The sequence below is a fragment of the Mauremys mutica genome, chromosome 19 (assembly GCF_020497125.1).
Source record: "Mauremys mutica isolate MM-2020 ecotype Southern chromosome 19, ASM2049712v1, whole genome shotgun sequence".
In the NCBI taxonomy this organism is placed as follows: domain Eukaryota; kingdom Metazoa; phylum Chordata; order Testudines; family Geoemydidae; genus Mauremys; species Mauremys mutica.
The window spans coordinates 10556801-10576898 of record NC_059090.1 but is presented as its reverse complement, the minus strand read 5'-3'; the positions used below and the strand labels follow the sequence as shown (position 1 = coordinate 10576898).

At 45.7% G+C, this 20098-nt stretch overlaps 1 protein-coding gene across 2 annotated transcripts in view; it reads right to left on the bottom strand.

The window, feature by feature from the left end:
• Nucleotides 1-20098, bottom strand: part of SPNS2 (sphingolipid transporter 2) — a 192992-nt gene that overhangs the window by 24350 nt on the left and 148544 nt on the right. For both annotated transcript variants that reach the window (XM_044993608.1, XR_006574340.1), the window contains exons 8-10: nt 18538-18727; nt 15346-15411; nt 9315-9413 (exon numbers count right to left, since the gene is read on the bottom strand). In XM_044993608.1, coding sequence (XP_044849543.1) covers nt 9315-9413; nt 15346-15411; nt 18538-18727 — 355 coding nt within the window. The remainder of the gene's footprint in view (nt 1-9314; nt 9414-15345; nt 15412-18537; nt 18728-20098) is intronic.

Below are 20098 nucleotides of genomic sequence, written 5' to 3'. Positions count from 1 at the left end.
TATCTCACCTTAACCCTTTGTGTGGCCTAGGGGACAGCAGAAATTTCTGCTCACAACTGAGACATTCCTTGCCACAGGGCACTCATTTGTTAGTGTACCTGTAACCACAGAGCCAACGCACTAGGACTATGCCCTGAGGGCAATAGACCTGGTTGAATGCCTTTGTCACTGAACCATGCCTAGGGTCTTTCTTTCTGAGTAACACTGATGTCTGCTGAATTAGCAGGCTGCATTATCAGCTGTTAGTATTGATAACACTGGAGCTCCAAGGACAGAAGCACTGAGCAGCGTTACTGGGGCACCAGCATTCTAGTTTTCAACACTTAACATTCAGCAATGAAACGGCATAATTATATGACAATGTGCATGCATCTGGGGTGACAGAAATACAACTTAGAGTGGCATTATTTATTCCAATCTTCTGGAAAGTGTGGGTGCTAAAATGTAGTTTTACATTTACAATAAGGTAACTTATTTCTATAGGCAAAACATCAATCATCTCTTAGTATTAGCTGGTCAATGATCTAGTGAACAAATCAGCTTCCAAGATGGCAATAGTTGTAACAATGATAATCCGCTGGAAATGGGTGGAAATCTTAGTGCCCAGTCAATCTATGACTTTATTTTTATTTATTTATTTGCTGATACTGCATTAGTGCCAAATACAGCAAGGTTGTGTACTGCAGACCCCTGCTGACGCCTGCACTGAGACCCACCAGACTCTTGGGTCTGAACAAACTATCTGAACATATACAGATCTCTAAAAAAACCTTTTCAATTCTAGGAATAGACAAAGGTTGCGCAAGGAAAATTCCCTCCTCCTCCTTCCCCCCAAAAAACTAGCTTCACCTAATGAAGCAAGTTCCTCTGTGACAAGAGCAGCTGGCTAAAAGCACAAACCAACAGCAGAAAGTGACATTTAAGTTTGAAATTTAAAGATACCAACTAATTCAAGTGGGAGAAAATCCTATACCCAGAGGGAATCCCCAACTCACAGCCCGGAAGCCGAAAGTGGCGAGGCAGCAGGTAAGAGCCATTATAAGAAGCACCTCAGCAGATGAGAGAATTCAAAACAAAAGGTCATAGAAATATGGGACATATGGGGACTTCATTGAAACTGTAACACAAAGTGCTCCAAAGGTCTTGTAGTTAGACACCCTCTCTATGAATGAAGCAGCAGCACTGGTCTCAATGTCTTACTATTCCTACCACCGCTCAGATTGGGGTCTACTATGGAGAAGCACATGCCAAGAAATATACAGACGGGCATGCGGCCAGATGCTGATAATGAAACCTGTCTCAGCGTAGAACAGCAAGAGGAACATCTTTAAGGAGGGAGCTACCAGAAGTAGATGGGGAAATGTTTCAGTAACTATAGTATCCAAGCCATCCCAGAAGTGGAAAGGGATTTCTCCCTAGGAATGGAAATCTGCCCCCAGCCAGAAGTGAAAAAGCTGCACTCACAAGATTTAAATTCAAAATCTAAGGATGTGTCCATAGTCAGATGCTTCCTACACCAACAGAAAGAGTTCGTCAGTTGATGCAGTTAATCCACCTCTCCAAGAGGCAGAATCTAGGTCAATGGAAGAATTATTCCATCAGCCTCATGATGTCTAGTGGGGGTTAGGTCACCCTAACTACGTGGCACAGGGTGTGAAATTTTTCATAGCTCTGAGCAATGTCACTAGGTCAGCCTACGTTTTAGATGTAGCCCAGGCCGAAGCCTCTTTAGCCAAACTCCTGTCCCCCGTTTCTCGTCCTAGAAAGGAGGAGATTTAAGTGTCTGGGATGTAGCAGAGAGAGGTTTTGCTGTCCTCTAAAGGAGAGTTTTGTTTCAGCTGATCAATGCTTAGTTTGCAGATGGGAAATCAGAAGAGTTGTCATATGGGAGGTTATTGTAAAGACTGGTCCTTGGACTGAAAATCAAATGCCGTGGTTGTTGGTCTGTGAAGCAAAACTACAAGGCAAGAATGTAAAGAGCATAAATGCTCAGGAAATTAGCAGACCACACAATGCAGCCTGTGTGCAGACATGCCAAACCCATGGGGGAAAAAACCACAGAAATTGGGCTTGTTTTTGGCTTAATTGGCTTGTGAGTTGCTAGCTGGCTAGTTGTAGATTGTTGGGCTGCTTGTTTCTTTCTTTCTTTTTTTTTTTTTGATCGGCCTCCGGCAAGCAGGAGCAATGGGGGGGAGAGAGTCTGGGGTGCACAGCAGGCCCACTACAGCCCCAGAGTGCACACCAGGGGGATCTAATCCCACAGAGTGTTGGGGTTCTTAGGGATTGGCACGTTTTGGCCTTGTTTTGAAATGGGACTAGCCTGATTTGGGGCTTATTGTGAAAGTCGGGGTGCTTACTTACCACATGAAGGTTGGCAACTGTGCCTGTGTGTGGCCAGGAGACAGGGACCTCAATTTGTAGCTATTATTCCCTGGCATACCCAACTGTCATCAAAGCAGCCCTCTCAATGTGTAATAGCAACAATTAATGCTTTGCACTTCAGAAGTACCTTTCACCTGAAAATCCCAGAACTCTTTTCCACAGTGGCTGGTATTATCCTCCACAGGGTCAGGTGGCTTGTCCAAGTCACATGACAAATCAGCAGCGCCGAGAGGATTAGAACCTGGACTTCACCTCCCACATGCATTTGCTAACCACTAGGCCTTGCTAGATGACATGACATTCCAGGCTCATGTCGCTTGTTACACTGAAATAGTCTTTAACTAACACAAATACCAAGGTGGCTCCCCACATCTGTTCCTCTCTTACTGACCCACCACCACGTCAACACCCGCCTTTCACCAGTCAGGCTAGCCCCATGCATTTTGTGGCTGTGCATTTTGGGAACTGCAGTTTCAATCCAGTCCCGTTTGGATACCAGGGAGCAGCTGAGCTGCCTGCAGAACAAAAGGGGAATTTCTGCACAAGTGGCATGATGCTGGGGATAAAGGGTTTGAGCCTCAGTGGGGCTGAACACCCACAGCTCCCTAGCAGCCAGCAACCGATCTCTGGGGCAGGCAATGCCAAATCCAGTGAGACCAGGCAAATGACAACTCAAGTGAAGGATCTAACTCCTTACAGACGGTTAGAGCTCAGACCGTTTGAGTTTATGGGCAGAAAAAAAAGAAGGAGGGGGCAACACAAAAGGGACCAGCTGGCAAGCAGTGTCCCCAAAGCAGGGGAAAGACTTAGTGAGAAAGGCCCCCGAGCGCAGCTGGGCCAGAGAATTCCTGAACTTGATGTTATTGCACAGAAAAGCACTGCTTCTCTGGGCAGATGTACAGCAGGAATCCTGCTAGATGGATCCATTTAGGCCAGCCCTGTGTTCATCCTTATACCCTCGTTCATCTAGCAGCAGAAAGCCCATTGTGGGGGAGGTGGCAACTTCCCCTCTGCCATGGGGGCCGGCAGGGGACCCAGCACAGCCAATAGAGCCCCTGGCGCAAGTACAATTGCCGTCCCAGAGTGGAACCCCTGAAAGAGGACAAGATGGGGCAACACCCCCCCACAGAAACACAGGGTCTCCGGCTTGTGCACAGAGCTGTAATTTACACCTCTCTGTACCGCCTTGGGAGAACCTATCCTTATGGCCAAGTGATAGTTACATCCCAAGCCGACAGGAATCAAACAAACGCTGCCGTTTTGCAAGAGCAGCGTGAACTATACCGCACATTTTGAATGCCAAGGCACGTAACTCATGTTATAATTGTCTCTATCCAGTACTTTCCAACCCATCACCTCTTTTACCAGCAGCTGAGTAGCCCTAGGAATACACAAGGGGGTGACAAGACCAAAGAAAATCAGAAAAATTCCTTCTGTTCTGATCTTTAAGAACAAAGCACCCCATTACTGATCAGTACAAGCTAATGGCAGATACTTCAGCCCTCAATAGGAAATGGCATTCAGAACATAGCCTCCGATACATCATTATAAGCAGAAATCACTATAAACTTAATTCCACTCTGCTAGCAAGAAAACCCACAAAATGCACTAGCCTTCCGACACTAACTGGAAAGTGTCCTAGTGCAGGGGAGGTTTCAGAGCTTCTGCAGACTGCTGGCCACATCTTAACAGAGAAAACATCTCCCCTCAACTCGTAATCTCACAATCTCTCTCTCGTCGCGACTGCAATGGCTCACACAGAGAAGTGATATTAGGAAGGCACGTCACCCATTTTTAGCTGTTTGAGCATGGTAAGTGTTCGGTCCTTTATGGATTCAAGTTCCTCTCCCGCTGTACTTCTGTTCTTCATTTCACCTCCTCCTCTCCCATCAGTTCTGGTGCTTTCAGATGGAAACAAGGATGCCAGCCAGCACCAGGTGAGCAGCCAGCTCTCTGCAGATCACTAGCAAGTGCTCTGGAGAGCACAATTTGGAAGCTACTGCACTACTCCTCTCAGGCCTGGGCTACTCCTAAAATATAGGTCAACCTAGCAACACCACTCAGGAGTGTTGAAAATTCACACCCCGGAGACACACAGATAAGCTGACCTAAGTCTCTTGTTTGTTAATGGCTGTCTTCACTGCAAAATAAAGGTGTGTTTGTACACTGAGACAGCAATCCTGGGGGAGACGAGACACTGTAGTTTTTACGTCCATGTAGTTAGTAAAGGCAAATCTCAGGTGTAAAGTGTTAATTCTGAGAGAAGAACTGGCTGTGCTTTGGTTCCACTAGGATTTTACATCCAGGGTGGGTCTAGATGAGAAATTATTCTGGAATAATTCCTGATTAACTTCATGTGGGAATGTTCTTATTCTGGAATAAAGCTGTTTTATTCCCAATTAGTTTTATGCAGTGGATTAAGCTAATGTGAAATAGGGCATGTTTAGGGTTTTTCTACACTGGGAAATTAATTGAGATTAAGATAGGGTATGAATTCAAAGATTAAAGCAGGGTGTGAATGTAATTCCAGAATAATTCTCTTTCACAGTGGATTAAATTAATTTGGAATTAGGCACTTTTGTTCCAGAATAAGAGCATCCACAGAGGGAGTTAATCAGAAACAGCTATTCTGGAATAACAAGCATTTATCCAAGAATCAGAGCATTCACACATGAAGTTAATCATAGAATCATAGAATTCAAGATCAGAAGGGACCATTATGATCATCTAGTCTGACCTCCTGCAAGATGCAGGCCACATAAGCCGATCCACCCACTCCTGAACTAATTCTCTCCCTTGACTCTGCTGTTGAATGCTCCAAATCATGATTTAAAGACTTCAAGTAGCAGATAATCCACCAGCAAGCGACCCCTGCCCCATGCTTCGGAGGAAGGCGAAAAACCTCCAGGGCCACTGCCAATCTACCCTGGAAGAAAATTCCTTCCCGACCCCAAATATGGCGATCAGCTGAACCCCGAGCATGTGGGCAAGACTCTCCAGCCAGACCCTCTGGAAAAGGCTAACAATATCCCAACATTGACCCTTTGTACTAATTACCAGTGTGGCACGTTATTGACCTATTGACTAAATTAATCTGCTTTAAATTCATACCCTATCATGTTCCAGATTATGTGTAGAAAAGCGCCAGAATAGTTCTCTAGACCTCGTGTATACACAGTTCTGCCACAAAGTGACCTTCCACCTGGATTTAAGAATATTCATGGGCATGGCTACGAACCCAGACAGCTCTTCAAAAATGAATCTGCAATGAGGCCACTTCAAACCAGGCCAAAAAAGCCTGAAAAACCTACAGCTCCAATTATAAATTTTCATTAAAGAAGTATCCCAAATGCTGCATTTATTCTGATTCTCCCTAGCTATGTTGCCCATCTAGTGCTGCTCTATATTTGTGCAACTCGGCACCAGCCATAATTAACACTGTTCTGTTAACTACTTGTTAAAAGAAAGTCATTAGCATTCTTGCTATTTAAGTAGCTCATTAGATCCATGTTATCAGCCCACTCAAATAATGGAGTTGGGGCAGGGGTGGGAGGTGAGAAGTGACAGGTTTATGGCTAAAATTTTTCCAGGAACTATTCAGAGCCACACAAAGCTCTTTTAGAACAAGAAAACAGCTCAGACTTGTCTACAATTGATTATGAGGTCACTACATTCTAGCAGGGCCACCCGAACTGCAGAAGCCAAAAAAAAAAAAAAAAAGAAGAGCAGCGGACCGGAGTGTGCCGCCCCAAGAATGGACGGAATGCCGCCCCTTAGCATGTGCCACCCCAGGCACGTGCTTCCTCCACTGGTGCCTGCTGGAGCCGGCCCTGCATTCTAGTCACTGCAGCCCTCTGTTCTGGGGCAAGATAGGTCAAAAGGGCAATGAGCCTTCTGCAGACACTGCAGTCATCTGCCTACCAGATAAACAAAGCTCCTGTCTTGAAAATGAACACACCCCTGGGTGCCAGAGTCTCAGGCCTGTGGGTTCCACAGGGAGGAGGCTGTGCAGAGCACAGGGACTTGAATGAAATCAGCAGTAGGAGCACCCATTCTCGCTACAGGGAGCTGTTCCAACAGTCTACATGAGGGGGCAGCAGTGCGATTGTGAGGTCCTCAAGCCCAGTGCCCACTCTGACGATGCACAGTGGGGGTGTCACACACTGTCTTCAGGATGTGTTGGTTTGAAGTGACTTTAACAACAACAGGAACAATAAAAATGGCTCTTGAGGGTCTCCAAATTAAAAGAGGAATCTTTCAAGGGGATTCCTTATCACCCATGCTGTTCGTGGCAGCAATGCTGCTGCTGACATGGATGCTCCGCAAGATAAATTGTGGTTCTCCTATCAGCAAGAACCACCACTGTGGTTACATGCTATACACAGATGATCGATCACAAAAGGAGATGCAGAGATTGGTGACATGTAGGAAGGTTGGGTGAAGATCTAAAGCTATGGGTTGGATTGGCTCAGCATGTGTTGGCGTCTCAAAAGACGGGTAAATTAGTACAATGATAAGTTAACGAAGGTACTATCCAAGATATCTTGCAGCATGCTCCCTACAAATACCTTGGAATCAGGGAACTGTTGGAGTTACAACATAAGGAAGTCAAAGAAGAAGTGAGGAAAGAATATTGAAGACAAATAAGAATTACTCTAAGGACAAAACTCGAAGAATCTTATCCAAGTCATTAATATGTGGGTCATACCAGTAGTATAGCACACTGCTGGACTGAACACGTAGAATCAAGAGAAGAAAAAAATTAACATCCGAACAAGAACGCTCCTGGCAATGCACAGATTAATCACTCAGGAAGTGAATAAGATGTACAGCCAACAATGTGATGGAGGAAAAGGATCTGTAGAGGAAGCAATTGACAATGAAGAATACACTATTAAAATATCTGAGGACTCAGTCAGAGGAAAAGTATACCAAGGAACACTGCCTTTCATGTATGGAAATACTGTAAATCCACACCAGTGAAAACAGGCATATACACAAACACACACCCAGAAGCACTTATTCATCCCAATAATATATCTGTAGAAGGCAGCAGAGATATGGCTGGTTAGAAGTAAGAAAAAAGACAGCTTGGGGAAATACGCTGCCATGCTCTGGCACATGAGGAGTTAACTGTGTACCAGATACTACTCTCCATTAACACCCAGTGCAACAATGCAGCCTAGCACAGGAACCGGAGTTGGGAGGCTTGTGTTTTATGCCAGACACTACCACTGGGGGATTTTGGACAAGCCAGTTAACTGCTCTGTGCCTCGCTTTCTTATCCCATCTGTAGAATGGGGATCACACCTTTGCAAAGTGCTTCAGAGAGCTTCGGCTGCCAAGTGCTATATAAGGGGGAAACCTCGCTGGACTCCCTGGGGCTGACCAGAGCACAGGGTGTCCCTATGTTGTTCAACAGGACTGACATCAACTCTGCAAGTTATTGCAAAGCTCTCTAAAAAGCCATTATAGCCATCAAGGAATAGAAACTCTCTCACCCAAAGTGAAAGTGTAATGCTGCCTTCCCCTGCTTGCCATTCATCCGCCAGCACCAACTTACAGTAATTGGTCCCTGTGCTAGGCAAGTAGTAAAACCACCTTACGCAAATTACAGCCACTTCCCTAAGCAGACACATTCGCACAGCATCTGCATAACACAGTTGCGGGCCCTTTTACCACAATAAAGCTGAATGAACATTATCAATATTTTAAAAGCCGTGGTAAAGCAGCCACACACAGACTTCTGGCCAGTTAGTTTTAAACACTGAAACGCACTGGGCAAGTTACAAAACCACATAAACAAGGAACAGAATTACCAAATGCCCCAGCTCCTGTGGTCTCAAGGTTTGGAACCAGAATAGATTAAATAAACAGCCAATTCCGACCCCTGCAAACAATCTGGGGCACATGAAAACAAAAGATCATTCGAGCACGCTAGGCCATAGCCACTAAATGTCTTATATATACCATAAGAGGGCTTTAAAATCAATAGGACATTTTACAGACAGCTGAACTATGACGGGAACAGTATGTTGACACAACCGATTGCCTGCAAGGCCACAAAGGCCTGAGTTCTTCGTAGAGAGACATTCTAGAACTAATTCCAACACCCACCCCCAGAAATAGCATCCAGCCTTATAATAAACATAGGGGCTTTTACACTTCAGATCAAAAGCCTCCTTGATGAGCAAGTCTCTGATGACGTAGCAGCACTTAAGTCAGTGGAGTTGTAGTAGCAGAGAATTTGGTCCAATATATTCAGAAATGTTTCTTTTCGTGAAGCTTCTTAGGCCTTACATTTTTAATGGGGAAAATTTTCAGACTCTGTTTTTTGGTTCTCTACTTGTACAACACCTACCACAATGAGGTCCTGGCCCATGACTGAGAGTCCTAAGTGCTACTGTCATATAAATAAATAATAAATCATAATAAAAGATGCAAGGCAGTGTGGGTGGTTGTATTTGTTTAATCATTTACGCCTCTGAGAGTGACTGTAAAATACCACCCAATACCACACCTTCCCAGAGATTTTTGGCTAATGAGACTAGATATTTAGTTAAAAAAAAAAAAAGACATGCACACACAGTATCTAATTTCTAGTGGACTCATGTCCACATCACAGAAACCACTGCTGTCTCCCTTGTTGGCATTCGCCTAGACAGTGTGATGGGCCCTTTACAGATTCCTTGCACTGGGATGGACTTAGAGTTTGAACCCCTCCCCCGAAATGGTCCCACCAGGCCAGGATTGCACCACATGTATTGTGTGCACGTGTGTAAGCTTGCAATGCTGCTGACCATGTAGTTCCTGTTCTGCAGATAAGCACACGGTGGTTTAATGTGGCACCTGTTATCAGCACTAAATGAGAGTGCCCGTGTGCACGCACACATCCACACAAACCCCTGCTCAAACCCACAGCGTGCACTTACGAATCCAATCAGGTAGGGGCTGCCAGCATCTCCCAGTAGGTGAGAAGTGAAGCTCTGCAAGGCCACTGCGGTCGCGCGTCGTGTCGGGATAACCACATACTGCAAGGGAGAGGGGAAAAAACACACACAAAGGAAGTGAAATAACCAACCTGCCAACCTTCTCTGTGTGGCTGGGTTTTCTTCCAACTGCATATCCAGGCTGAGTGCTTGTGGCATTGGAGCGAATGGGAAAAACAACCCCATGGCTTTCAGCAGCAGCCGTGTCCAGCTCCATACTCTCAGCTGTTCTGCAGGCGGCCAAGGCCGCTTTGGAGCTTTGCTATCACCACCGCAATTCTAGTGCGCCAGTCTGCAGGTGGTTAACAAAGGAGGCTCTCTGTCCCGTCTGACCCGCTCCTGCTCTCCACAATATCGTAAGCACAAAGGCGGCTAACAAGTGGGCTCCAAGGTGTGCACCCCATGCCGACGCCTCAAACCCTACCTCCCTCTAATTTGCCCCACGGCACTAGAGCCTTTTATGCCTTAGGAGGAGAATGCAAAGGAGGCGGCATGAGGTTTCCAGAGTTTCACCCATGCAGCAGAATGGGGTCAAGCCACATGCCCCTTCCTCCCCCCAAAACCAAGCAGCAGCTGCTTTTTGTAGGGCTAATGGACCTTCCTTATCGAGGAAGAGCCCCCGTTATGTCAGCACCAGACTCAGTGGTGGCCTTGATCCCATAACGCTTGAGGAAACCTACCCAAAGCTTGGGGAGGCTCGGATCTGGTTCTGAACTTTGTGGCTCTGCCCCATCTCTAACAGAACAAAGCCATGTCCGAAAGGGAATTTCCCTGGGTGATTTCTAGGAGTTTAGTGGATTTTATACCCACTCGGGTGCCTGCAGGCTTGATCAGAGCTTTGGTTGAGTTAGAGCAGTGGTTCTCAACATGTGACCCAGCTGTGTGCTAAAGGCCGCCCGGCCCACGTGGAGAGGTCCGGAGTCCTGGCCGCTCGATGGGGCGGGGTCCAGGCTGCCGCCCGGCCCCATACAACAGGGGGCAGTGTCCAGGGTCGGGGCTGTCCTGCCGCCCAACCCAGCCTGGCCCCATGTCCGGGGCTCCACTGTTGGCCCCACTCTGTGGAGAGGTCTCTGAGCAGGGGGCGCTGGGCCCACAATGATAAATAGGTTGAGAACCACTGATCTAAAGCATCTCTTTTAGAGGGAGATCCATCCGGTTTTACAGATTGCAAGTGATGGAGACTCCACCATGTCCCTAGGCCTGAATTTGTCGTGTTCAGCTTCCAAGCACTGCATCCAGTTGTGCCGGGATTAAAGCGTCTGTCCTACCAGAAATCTCTTCCCTGCGTAGATTCCTGTAGATCTTTTAACCTTCTCTTTGCTAAACTAAGCAGACTGAGCTTCAGCCGTTTACTATCAGCCAATGTTTTTCTAGACCTCAAATCATTCTTGGAGCTCTTTTCTGAACCCTTTCCTAGCCTGGTGTATTTACTGATGTGCCACTCTAGCCCTCATGTAACCCCATAACGGAGTCATACTAGGAAAGACTTTGCCTCTGTTTCATTAATGCATTTATCCTGGGTTTTAGGGCGCTAATTGCTGCACAATAACATGCCTGCCTCTCTCAGACGGAACGGGGCAGCTTTGTTTCAATAAAGCATAATTTCCTCCTAAGGTGGGAAGGTGCAATCACTATCTCTCTGGTGTGTAAAGGGTTAATCACCTGACTTTAAACGGCCCCATAATGGGAGCAGAGCCTACAGCAAACAGGCTCCGTGAGGGACATTTGAACGTGCATGTCTCACTTTAGGAATTATGGGTAATATGGGACTTGGGAAAATTTTACCCCATTTCTTGTGATTTTGCCCCTGCTCCTCAGGAACACCTGGGGGGGTTCTTTCATCCCGGCTATGATGATGCTGCAAACGTAACCGGTGTGCACTTGATGCAGCATGCTACTCAGACGTGGTTACACTCCTGAGGTGCAGCAGCCCTCCACCAAAAGAACACAAAGCTCAGTCAGCTCCCACGCAACATCCTGGTCACAATGATAATACACAGCCCTTCCATAGCGCCTTCCATGCCAGGAATCAAACACACACTGAGCCTCACTGAACTCCGGTGACAGACAGGAGTGTTATCCCTGTTTTATGGGTAGGTAAACCAAGGCACAAAGACACCTGATAGGTCCCACAGTGAAACAGAAGCCAGGAGTCATGGCTGCCACTCAGTTCCCCACACCCAGACGACGACGACAGAGTGCAAGGAACTTCCTGCGCTGGTGAACAGTAGGTGAACTCCAGCTCACCCGCGCCCACCCAGTTTGCACAGGAGCTACAGGGAACTGCTGTAAGAGTGACTTTGAGAAGGTACAATCACATTCCACCCCGGAGGGGCCAGATCTGAACAGAGGAGGGGGGTATTCAGCTAAAAACAGTCAAAAATATTTATTTGTTGTATTTGTTATAAGCAGCTGGTGAATGAAACCCAGCTCTTCTGACTCCCAATCCTATGCTTCAGCCATAAAGCCATCCTTTTCCAGAAAAAGAACAATGTAAAGGCATTAGACTTTACTATTGATAAACGAGTAGCAGTAAATTAATGCTATTTGGGACAAATACAGCTTCTTGTCTTGGTTAACTAGGTTTTGACCATTAATCGTTCTTTTAAAAAAAACATAGCATTGCAAATAGCAATACAACTTCCAGTAAGATTTTAAGCTAATGAACTAATGAAATTATTGATGGCTGAGACCAGACTTTATAATGCCAAATACATTTACGTGTCTAGCTTGAAATCCTAGTGACAGAAATACAACACAGCAACCAAATGAAACACGAGACTGTTTCTCCTCCCTTAAATAATGTTAGGGGGGAAAAACAGTTATTCTTGCTTAAAGGATATTTTATTTTGACAGAGCGGAAATAGCGGGTAGTAGACCTTAGCTACTGTCCTAGGGAGGATAGCAGTAAATTAAAGATCTGAACTGGGATTTCGATATTAAAAGAGAGCTGGTTAGTTAGAACGTCCCCGCGGAAGCTGGAGGTGGAACAGTGTGGGATTGTCCTGGCTCATCTCCCTGACTCCAGGTTGGGTGGCACACATCACACAGGATGTCCAAGGAGGCTGACGAAGCTGCTCTGGGGCGAGCCTCGCCTCTTTAAATAGAGGCTCGGAAAGGCTGTGGTTTTATTACTGACGTATTCCCTAGTGGAGCTGGCAGAACTGTTTTTCCCAGACATGTGCCCTGTCCTTACTCAGTTTAACTGTGAATGCCTCATAGCTAAAGGACAAAATATCCTTCCAATTTAGGGCTCCCATGTCAAAGACATAACTTCTAGATGATGGTGCTGAGAATAAGGCTTGTTTTGTGCAAATCTGCATTTGGAATCAATAGCAGCCTTTTGGAATCTCAGACGACAAAGCACAATCCATCCTGCAGCACTGACTGTTAATCAAATCCAATTAATGAGGGCCTTTTGCAGGACAGACATCAACCAGGGAGCTGGGAGCACAGATAAAGTCCCAGGAATGGAAGCGTGGCAACAGCCTGGAGCTAGCTAGCAAGAACTAACATTTAAATGTTAAGATAATAAGCAAACATAAGGACCTTGGAACTTGATCCTGCAAAGTCTATGAAGCTGCTTAGCAAACTGCAGGATCGGGCCCATAAGCAGTCATGAGATTTTCAAACCTTGGGTGACCTTGGCTAAGTCACTTAGGGTGAGATTTCCAAAAGCCCTCACTGCCGGCCTAATTCTGCTCCCACTGAAGTCAGGATAAAACTCTCATTGACTTCAATGGGAGCCAAGTTCGGCCAACGCTGAGAGCTTTTGGAAACTACCCTTCATACCTGTGGCCCAAGTTTTCCATCTGCACAAACAGGATAACAAGATTTCTGTATGTCACAGGGTGTCGGGAGTCTCATGTCCTTAATATTTGTTAAATGCTTGGAGAGCCTCAGGCTGCAAGCAGGCACCACAGACCTGCAAAGTGTTGTTGCTAGTCCACCAAATAAATATATTGCCAATTAATTTCTACTGGGTGTTGTTCAAAGTGAATCCCAGCTGGAGCATTTACACACCTCTCTGCTGGCTAGGACTGTTATAAAGCTGTCTGATAAAACATGCTTATATAATCTTGGCTCTCACTTGCTGTCTGAGTACATAGCCTTTCAAGACCCACATGTAATATAAACGCACTTCAGACCATTTCTTCAATTTATGGGCTAGTATTGATCCGCATGGATGTTCACATTTATTTGTATAATGCTCTTAAGTTCATCCTCCCACTCATAATGTATTAAGCAGGGACATTATTGTATATTAGACAGTTCATTTGTCTAAATAGACTTTTAAGCCATTCTTGCAATTGGCTGTGTCAATTAAAAAGTTTTATTAAAAATAACTTGATGTTATTTTATGTTCTCTTTACTATGCTTCACTTAGGGCGGGTTTTTTGTTTGTTTGTTTTTCACTTTGCTTTTAAACTGCATCTTAGAAATTATTTCAATGTTAATTTGTTGTTGTTTTTTTGTGGGGGTTTTTTGTTTTGTCTTGCTCTGAGACAGTGCTTGGAACTACAGCAGTGTCTCTGCAAAAAAACAAACAATGTAAGATCCAGTCGTACAAGGCAGACTGCAGACACCTGAAAATCTATTCAAAAGCTACAGGATCCTACTCTCCCATTGAAATCAAGGCAAATTTTAAAGGGGTTAAAGAGGGAGCAGGATCATGCCCTTAGCCCCTGGTTTAACACAAAACATTTAGAGGAAGGATAAGGATGGTCCAGTGATTAGGGAACTAGCCGGGGACCTTGGAGACCTAGATTTGAATCCCTGCTCTACCACAGGCTTCTTGTATGACCTGGGCAAGTCGATTAGTCTCTCTGTGCCTCAGGTCCCCATCTGTAAAATGGGGATGGATAACAGCAATGCCCCGCCTCACAAGAGTGTGGGAGGGTAAATACAATAGATTGTGAGGTGCTCAGGTACTACAGTGATGGGGACTGTAGAAGTACCTTAGACAGACATACACAGGCATTTGTTCTGCGGTCGTACAGCACCTAGCACAATGGAGTCCTGGTCCCTGGCTGGGGCTGCCAGGTGCTACCATAACACAAAGAAATAATGTGCTTAACTTTCATCAGTATTCACCAAAGCCTTTAAGCACGTGCTTAGCTTCAAGCTTAAGTTCTTTGTTGAATTAGGGCCTTAACGTGGAGAAATACTAGGCCTGATTCTTCACTTACTCATGTTTGTGTAAGTGAGAAATAACCTTATATGGAGTTACACTGCAGTAAAACTCTGAGAGACAGAAGAATCAGGACCTGCACTGTATGGGGGACTGTCTAGTGATTAACGCACAGGACTGGGTTCCAGTCCAAACTCTGCCACGGACCTGCCATGTGACCTTGGGCAAGTTCTGTAACCCCTCTGTGCCTCTGTTTCCCCACCTGTAAAACATACCGATTATTACCCTCTCTCACAACAGCACTGCGAGGATCAATGTGTGTTTCCAGATCCTTGGGTGGAAGAAGTGGACACAGTTCAAAATGTCTTCATACCTTTTTCCCCCTCCCCTCACCTCAAAGTGATTCTCGCGTGTGTATGTGATGAATGGCTAGTTTCCTGGGGCTAAGTCAGACAAAGGTAGATGGCTGGCTGGGTGTGTGTAGCGGGTGACTTCCTATTACTAAACAAAGCCAGTGGGAACTCTGGATGGTAAAACTGGCCAATTGGCAGCCCATTCATGAGCTCTCGCTGAGCTCCATTCACAATTCCTTAGGATTTCAGGGCACCAATGGAATTCTATGGAGGTTTCACCAAACTGACGTTCAAAAGGAAGATAAGGGAGAATATACAGCTCTTTCCCTTGCAGCAAAAAAGAAAAAAACAGTCTGGAGTTGGAGTTAGGCTTTTAAAGGGACTTGTGAACACCCCAGGCTGTCCATTGCAATCTGAAAAGCTATTTTGACACACACACACACACACACCCGCCCCCTGAAGGAAAGATGCTTTGACAGCATAGACTCACCATTAGTATGTCAGCTGTGATTGCCCAGTTTGAAAACAGAAGAGTTTCTCCGATAAAAATGCAAATCTGTCATAACAAAACACATACAAAGGACAAAGTTTAGTCACATGAAACTCAAGGGTGGGGGGGAAATCATCTGCCACAGACCTTCCTATACGGTTTGTTTATTTCAAACTAATTCCAAGGCTTCTACCTACAATAAGTCCCTGGTTACTGTTCATAACCGAACACATTACCAATATACAGATTTTTATCTGAATTGAGGGCTTGGACCAGGTCTCCTTTTGCAAACATTGTTTACAAGCTAGAGAACAATTCGGCAAAAGGCTGACACCTTCAGTGACAGATTAACATGAGACATCAACATGAGCGTATATCACGGTGAATTCCTGGTTTCAAAACATGAAGTCACATAGACCGACCAGAAAAGGAACAACGTGTGTGTTAAATAGAACTCCCTGGGGAACACAAGTCAGTTGCTTCACTAGCAATTAGGTTAAGTATTAAAGGTCATATAGCAAAGTGGGAATGAATTCCTCTAACCACAGAACAGGTGTATCAGTGCAAGAGTCCCTCAATATAATGAGGTCTCCCTCCCTCCTCTGGAATGAACATACATCTAGGAATCAGTAGTAATAGTTTAGGCCCCAATTCACCGAAGCACTAAGTGATGCTTAGCTTTAAGTACATGCTTGAGCCCAGCCCCATTCAACAAAGCACATGGCATAAGCTAGGTAGAACTGGGGCTTTAGTCTCTGTAGCTAATCCAGTCCTGTAGCTAATCCAGTCCTTGGCCTCTTGCCGAGAACCAACAAGAGTAACTAACTTATTTCAAAAGTACACGCAATTGTTTTGAACACCCAAAAAATAAAGGTGAAATGCCTGAAATGGGATTCATTCTTCCTTTTAATTTTACACCTTGTGCTCGGATACCATCTGTTTGTAGGATGCTATGGCACCATTCTGATAGGCTTGTGATGACCCAATACTCCTCAAATCAAGAAGGTAAGGAAAGCCACGAGTGTCATAATACGCCATCTCAGCAGCTGATTTTGCTCTCTCATACCGTTCATTTTTTTGACACTACCTAAAAGAAACATTTCTCCTGAATTCAGTCCTGGTGACAACTCGGGAGACTCAAGCTCTCAATTTATTTTTAATTCACTTCTTCAGTATCCTCTCAGGTCTGGTTACCGATTCCACTTCTAACTGCCTCATTTCTCCTTCCTACTCCTTGACCTCATTACCTTCAAACGGGGTACAATTCGGTTTTGGGATGAAACTGGCCATGGGGGATACTTCTGAGGTACATCGTTGGCCCTGTCCCTGTGAGTTCTGAGGGCCTCTGAGAGGGGAGGAAAGCTTTCCCAACATGCCCACTGGAATGAATTGGGTTAATTTATCTTGATCGTCTTAGCGGTGAGCAAACTTTTTGACCCAAGGGCCACATCTGGGTATGGAAATGGTATGGTGGGCCAGGAATGCTCACAAGATTGGGGTGCGAGAGAGGGCGAGGGCTAGGGGTGCAGGCTCCAGGGTGGGGCCAGAAATGAGGAGTTCAGGGTGCGGGAGAGGGCTCCAGGCTCAGGAGTGGGGCTGGGCGTGCAGGAGGGTACCCTGGGCTGGGACCGGGGGGTTCTGAGGGTGGGAGGGGGATCAGGGCTGGGATGGGGAAAGCAACGTTTTGACTTTCTGATGTTACCCTACTCCCACCTTCCTGCTCAGGCCTAAAAAAACCCACCTAGCTTCTCTGTCCTGCAGAAAAACACAAGGGCTTTAGGGTTTAATGTAACTGGGATCTGTTTCACGGCACAGGATTTCCATTCTCCTGTGTTAAAGCAAGATCCAGACCTGGGACTGGACTGTGATAGGAGTCCCTCCCCTAGGCCAGCCTGCATACGGAGGGAATGAAGAGAAATGAAGGATTCTGCATGGGAGGGTTGTGAGCCAGTCTGAAGCGTATACTTTACTACAGTATAGTGCTATTGCAATTGCTGTGTAATCACAGACACTGGCCAGAAAACAAGAATTCCACTTTGTGAAAAACTCTGAGGTTTCAATTTTCATTTTTGTTCTGTATCAGAGTGAAAACGAGACTTTTCAAAGCTTTGACACGTCTGCCCGCCCACCCCAGACGTTAGGGCACTTGCCTGGGATGTGGGAGACACAGACACTCAGGATGAGCGGTATCTAGGTTCAAAGTTCTGCTCTGCCTGATTCAGAGGAGGGGCTTGAATTTGGGTTTCCCACATCCCCCGCAAGTGTACTACCCCTGCAGGTTATTGGCTAGACTGAAATCTCCATCTCTCTTCACTACCATCCTGGACCATTTCTGTGCCAAGTTTTGGTTTTGACCAATTAGCATTTCCAACGGGAAAAACATGTCGCTGAAAAACTCCCAACCATCTCTAGTAATCACACACTTCTCACTGTGTAATTATCACTAATTCTTTCAAATGTCCAGTGAACTGCATGACTGATTTACTTACTACTCCTTTGGGAGTCTCGTCATTAGGCATTACCCCATTGTTTCCTTGTATCCCCATCTGTCTGCAGCCACCTGTTGTCTCATACTTAGACTGTAACCTCTGTGGGGCAGGGACTATCTTTTTGTTCTCTTTGTACAGTGCCTAGCGCCATGACCCCCCCAGTTCACTATTAGGGCTCCTAGAGCTTATGGTAATAAAAATAGATAATAATACAGTGTATCTGGTCTATTATTCTCAATCATGCGGCAAACCGTCCAGTCTCATGAATTAAATAGTAATTACAGGTTTCAGAAAGGATAGCCTCAGTGCAACTGAAATTTAATTACATTGTAATTACAGAATTTTCATAATAAAAGTGACCGCCATTTCCCGGTACTGGCATTCTGGACTAAGGCAATGCCCTTACCTGGCTAAAGCAGAACAAAGGAGGAGAATGATGGATTTCTGCACGTGAGCTATATCCCTGTATCTAATCTACAGCGCTTCTTGGCTAGATTTTGATGGGAAAGGTGAAAACGGTACAATGCCATTTTGCCCCCAAACAGAGCATGGTAATGCTGAGATGGCAGTGAGCAAAAGAAAGAAGGTCAAGCAGAAGAGATGCACGCACAAACCAGTGTCTCAGCCCCACTGCATGGAAGGATCTGCTAAGCAGCTCGGTGGACAGGGCACACGCGAGATTCAGAGACTGCACCATACTTACATAGGCTCCCACAATGCTGCTCTTGGCAGCAACGAAGATCAGACAGATGAAGATGGCCGACCCTAACATGCCGACGGCACAGACCAGGGGGTCAGCTCGCTGGGTTTTTAACCGGCACCATTTGGTTGCCCCAGCCCCGGTGATCACGCCCAGAAAACCAGTGAAGCACGTGATTGCTCCGAAGATCAAACTATTAAAACAAAATATTGAGAGAGGATTATTTGTTCACTGATGCACTCATGTGGACAAGCTGTAGTCACAAACAAACAGGGAAAATACAGGGTGATGGGATCTGAACTGTCTTTGTCACCGTCACTTTTCCTTGAAGAAAAGAGAGGCATATTAGGTGCAATTCACCCCAGCTCAAAGGGCTATGGGCCTAAATGGGACCTGGGAGGTGCGCAGGGCCTTTGGTTGGCTCTCTGAACATGGGTGAATTTCATACAAAGTGCACTTGACTAAGTCTGCCTTATGCATCTGGTTGTTAAGCAGAAGTACAGCAGGGCAAATTCTCAGTGTTGTCGATTCTCATGATTTCATTGCAAGTCTTGTGATATTAGATGCTATTCTCAAAGCCTCAGCTCCCAGATTCATTTGATCGGGGAGAAAGTTTCTAGCTCACATGGTTGCAGAGAAAAGCTTAAGATTTTAACATGGGCTGGGCCCGAATGCAGCAGAACGTTGTTCCAGTATTTATAAAGAAACAAAATGGCATCCTCTGCACAACATGACCTCACACACTCAAGGTCATATCGGCAGGGGCAGGGTAACACTGGCAGGGATGGAATAACTGTACTTAAAAAATCAGAACTGCACCCTAGTGGCTCAAAAAAATAAGGCAAATAAAACAATCTCTAAATGATCATTTGAACAAATTCTTGTGATTTTTAAGCCAGTCTCCTGATTTTTTGACTCACTCTTTTTGAATGCTTGGTATTAGCAACACTGAAAAATCTGCAATTTGTTTTCTAGCTAGCGACCTGTGGCAAACTCCTGGACTACCGAGGAGCTGGGAATGCCATGGTGACAATAAAAACTAGAAGGCCGCTTGTTCCAAAACTGGTTGCCAAACTATGTCTGCAAAGTCTGCATGGGAGAATTTTGGAAAATGTCATGTTTGCATGTGGGGAAGAATGGAATAGATGTCCATTGTGGGGAGCCAGCAGGGGCCTTGTACACAGTTAGTCTGACGCAAAGTTCAGAGTAGAACAGGAGAGCAGCTGATTTCAGACACAAGCTACAACAGAAAGTTCTGCACTAAGCTCTGTGAGGGCAGAGTGGCCACACCCAGCAGCCTCACAGCACTTCTGGATCTGCTCTTAATTAATTCCTGCCTGCAATCTTTACCACTGCCTCTGCCTATCTTCTAGCTCCCTCTAATGTACAGTATACAACCGGCAGCAGCCATTGCTGGTGAGCTGGGTGCACCTTAAGTGGCCAGTTTTGAAAATATAGCCCAAGAGTCCAGTGCCAAAGCCGCTTTCTTATTCTGTCTCTTGTCCTGTTATGGGGTTGGTGGGTGGAGCTGGGACCAGGGAAGCTTTACAATGGCATCATGCAA